The sequence below is a fragment of the Drosophila kikkawai genome, chromosome 3R (assembly GCF_030179895.1).
Source record: "Drosophila kikkawai strain 14028-0561.14 chromosome 3R, DkikHiC1v2, whole genome shotgun sequence".
Classification (NCBI taxonomy): domain Eukaryota; kingdom Metazoa; phylum Arthropoda; class Insecta; order Diptera; family Drosophilidae; genus Drosophila; species Drosophila kikkawai.
In genome coordinates this window covers 18,263,026-18,267,039 of record NC_091731.1, presented here as the reverse complement: position 1 = coordinate 18,267,039, position 4,014 = coordinate 18,263,026, and the positions used below count along the sequence as shown (strand labels likewise).

The following is a 4,014-nucleotide window of genomic DNA, read 5'->3' as shown; positions in this document are numbered from 1 at the left end:
ATGGTTTTCCCCATTTATTGCGAAAATCATTCGATAATGGATGGCTGCGGCTTGTCAATGATTTTGGTCGAGCGCCGAACGTTGCCAAGGAATTTTCGGGTGAGTATTTGTGCGCTATTGAAGCGTGCATTCCAAATCTAAGGCAAATATGTAGATTTAGCTTTAAGCAAAATGAGAGCATAAGATCTAAACATTTGTGAATTCTATAATCAGAACTTAAATTTACAATTTTCTTAGTTAGAAATACTTTGATATGTTTAAACATTGAGTAAACATCAAATTGTAAAATGACTTCTACACTTCTTTTTATTTATAAAGATTAATAATATTATGTACAAAATATATAAACGTATGTCTGTATAAATAGAAATTATTTCTAAATTGAATGTGTTTTGAATTCAATGTACTTGAATCCTGTTCAGCACAAAAAGCGTGTACAAAGAGGCTTTTCTTAAGCACCGAATGGCAAATAAAGCCTGCCACGGGGTCTGCCTTTGGTTATATATCAAAATCAAAAACCATATCTACCTTTTGGAACTTTACCTTTACTTTTTTAGAGTTTCAGTTCTGAAAAGGTTTTGGGCACTCGGTTGCCCAATTCCTCTCTGAGTTTTGTGGCCATGTTCAGTTCATCGGCAATGATCAAGTATTGTCCATAAGGCAGCGATGCCAGCGATACCTCATCAGCCAATTCAAACTTCCTGGGGAATCCAGGAGCCTGAGGCCACTTGGCCAACTCCAGCTCCAAAGTCCATCTCGCAGCCAAGTCCTTGTAGTAGCCTTCTCTCAGGGCATCTACCTTCTCCAGCTTGCCCAGGTGCTCCAAATTCTTCGCGTGGTTTGCTGAAACGTCAATAGCTCGCATTAGAAGGGCGCTGGTTAGAAGGGTCCACTTGCTGTCCGGTTCATATTCCAGCAGATCCAGGCACGATTGCAGTTGCGTTTTCAGCTCTGAGAGTAGCTCCTGGCTGCAACTGGCGGCGGCATGCGGGGGCGCAAAGTAGAAGGCTCCATCCTCGGTACCCGGAAGAGGGAGGAGATTCAACTCCTGGTCGGTTAGCTTAAGGGTGTATGTTGAGTTCTTTTGGTAGTCAAAGGGTAACTGGCATTTCCAGGTGGTTCTGCCACTGTCCACTGGCAGCCAGGGTGACAGCGTCACCTTTTGCTCACCGGCCACCAGTTCGATGTTGAGCTCACCCAGGTCTGGAGTGGGTTTATCCAAGGCAAGCACGGCTCCCTTGGACTGCAGCCGAAAAGCAGCTACTTTGGGAGCCCTATCCAACTGGGCGCCACTGCCCAGCAGCCATCTCTGATAGAACCAGGCACTGCTGTCATTGGGATCCGTAAAGGCGGCCGTGAGGACCATTTCCAGCTCCTGCTTCAGTTTCTCTTCGCTCATGGGCCGATCCCTCTGCTCGTTGGGATAGAGTTCCGGCAGCAGCAGACTCCGGTGATGCCAGCTGGAGTAGTTGGAGAAGTTCACCTTGATCTTCTCAGTGCAGAAGTCCAGCTCCTGCGCAGCTGGCACTCCGGCCTTTTCTGTCACATAGCGCCTGTAGTCCCAGGTGTGGAAGTTGCGCTCATCGAACTTGAGGTACTTGTTGCACAGATGCAGCTCCCGCTGCCAGTCCGCCAGGGGATTCTGCTCCAGCGTCCAGCAGCGATGGTGCCAGGCGTTGTACGACTTGGGATTGACCATCAGGCACTGCTCGGTGAGGTCCAGTTCACATCTGAACACGGATTGGGCTCTATCTTCCGGCTGGGGTGCCGCCTCCTTTTCGTTCTTCTCCTCCGGCTGCTCTTGATCCCCTGCTGGTTCTGGCTGCTGTGGCTCAGCCTCCTTGGACAGCTTGGAGAGCTTCTCCAGCACACACTCCCTGCGAATGTTCCACAGCGTGGTAACGTCCGGATTTCGCTGCAGGATCTGCACAGTCAGACTGAGCATTTCGTCGTCCAGCTCGCCCGCCGCCCGCTTCGCTTGAATTCTTCCCATGGCGGCGCGGTAGGCCCGCACCTTCAGAGCCTGCTCCTTCCGCTTGCGCTCCCGCTCCTCCTCCGTGGTCCGTACCTTCACGCGTCCGTGCATCTTGTTTTCCTATTTAAAGGCAGTTGAAATTTCCAATTTCTTCACAATCGAAATTATTAGTCAGCGACAGCTGTTCGGGAGAAGTGTGGCCATTGCAGTTTGGGAAAAAAACCATAAAATTTGTTGCAATGTGTATTTTGTCCGGTCTTATTAGTACAAATTGTCCTAAAATTATTCCACTTTTTCCTCGTATATACTGTTATAAAATGGTTAAAAACTTGAATTGGCCGCAACTAGTTTTCACACCCAGGTTTGCGCCTATGCTCTTTAATATATTTCACAACCTGGCAACGCTGATTTAAATATAATATTTAACAGCCTGGCAACGCTAGATTTAATTAAACGTTTTAATTTAAACCTAAAATAATAGCATACGTAAATTTCTTTAATTCTTTTTACAGACTTAAAAAAAATATTAAATTCTTTAAATGGATATTTTCCCATATTTTTATATGATGATTTTTTGGACAAATCAATGCTTAAAACAACCATAACTTGGTCAAAAAAGCATCAAATTCAATTCGGAAAGCATTCCTATGCTGGCCGTTTGTAGTTTAACAAAACCGCATACTAATTTTCAAATTTTAAGAAATCAATATTTTAGCCAATTTTTGATAATTTTAATGATGTAACCCCTTATCAAATTTTGAAAAATATGGTAAAATTTTTTTTTCTTCCGACAAGGCTACAAAGACTCGTCTGTTTATGCTGATCAAGAATATATATAGGGATTATGGGGTCGGAAACGACTCCTTCTTTGACTAAAATTATAATACCCTTCATAAATTTGTAATTTTTTTAGAGAATTTTAACAAATATTGGATGATTTAATTTCTTCCCAACTTGGCTGTAAAAACGCGCTTGTTGCTGATAAAAAATTATAAAATATTGGGATTATAATAATAGTATTTATCATTCACTGCGTTACTAGCATCTGACTGAAATTATAATACCCAGCAATGGTATAAATATTTTCTATATAGACCTTTGAAGCAAGTTGCTACCTTTATATACATCTCTTATAGTCGCTATAGCCATCGAATTTCAAAAGGAAATTTCGAATTAATTTTAGATCCATTTTACGGCTGTCAGAACCGGATGCTAAATGAATTCCCCGAACATCTGAGGACAGGCACGGCTCGCATAATTAAGCCCAAAAAGTTTGTGCTGCATAATTCCGGCGAATAATCCAATTTTGAGTTGTTCCCGCATAAATCAGAGTCCTGAATTCATATATATTTATAAAATCCTGCTGATCCCGTCGCCTCGTATGTCCTTTGTTTTGCAGTCGAGTCCAGGCGGACATGGTCTGGTTGCCCTGACCCCTGATCCCCTCGGATCTCGCACACGAGAAGGGAACGAATCAACCCTGTCCGCCGAGATTCCTCCGACCTTCACTTTAAATCGCCGCCTTTGTTTGGCGTTGTCACAAAAGTAGAAATCTCGCTTCATTGCCGCAGCTACTTGAATTCAAGCAGCCGCTCGTCCTGCAGACAACACCCCTCCAGGCTTCCAGGCTTCCTGACCTGTTGGCCAGATTAGGAGCGAACCCGAACCCGCATCCCAGTCCGTGCCCACACAAGGACCGCATTTGAGACGCGCAAAATCAGTCATAATATTTCAAATTTCATAAATTGATGCGTATCACATTAGGAGCGACGGCAGGAGCCGCAGACTAACGGTAACGATGCCAGGACCTGCCACGCCCCCGCTCCCAGCCCTGCTCGGTCGTGAATCCACCCTCGGGAACTGACTTTGATAAACGCGTTTTCGGTGGAGGGGGCGGCCATACGCCCACCCACATTTAAACGCGTTGCGCAAATTTGCTGTTAAATAAAAAACGTCTGAGAAAAACGAAAATAAAAATGAAATCTTTATATACTTGCAGTGAGAAAAACTACAAGGATGTGGGTTTTCTTAAAACCTTT

The 4,014-nt window shown here is 44.3% G+C and overlaps 1 protein-coding gene across 1 annotated transcript; it reads right to left on the bottom strand.

The window, feature by feature from the left end:
• Positions 1–288: 288 nt before the first annotated feature.
• On the bottom strand, positions 289–2,183 carry RabGGTa (Rab geranylgeranyltransferase subunit alpha). Its single transcript, XM_017175736.2, has one exon. It carries the CDS (start codon positions 2,084–2,086, stop codon positions 554–556), a length of 1,533 nt encoding a protein of 510 aa, XP_017031225.1. The 5' UTR covers positions 2,087–2,183; the 3' UTR covers positions 289–553.
• Positions 2,184–4,014: the final 1,831 nt, after the last annotated feature.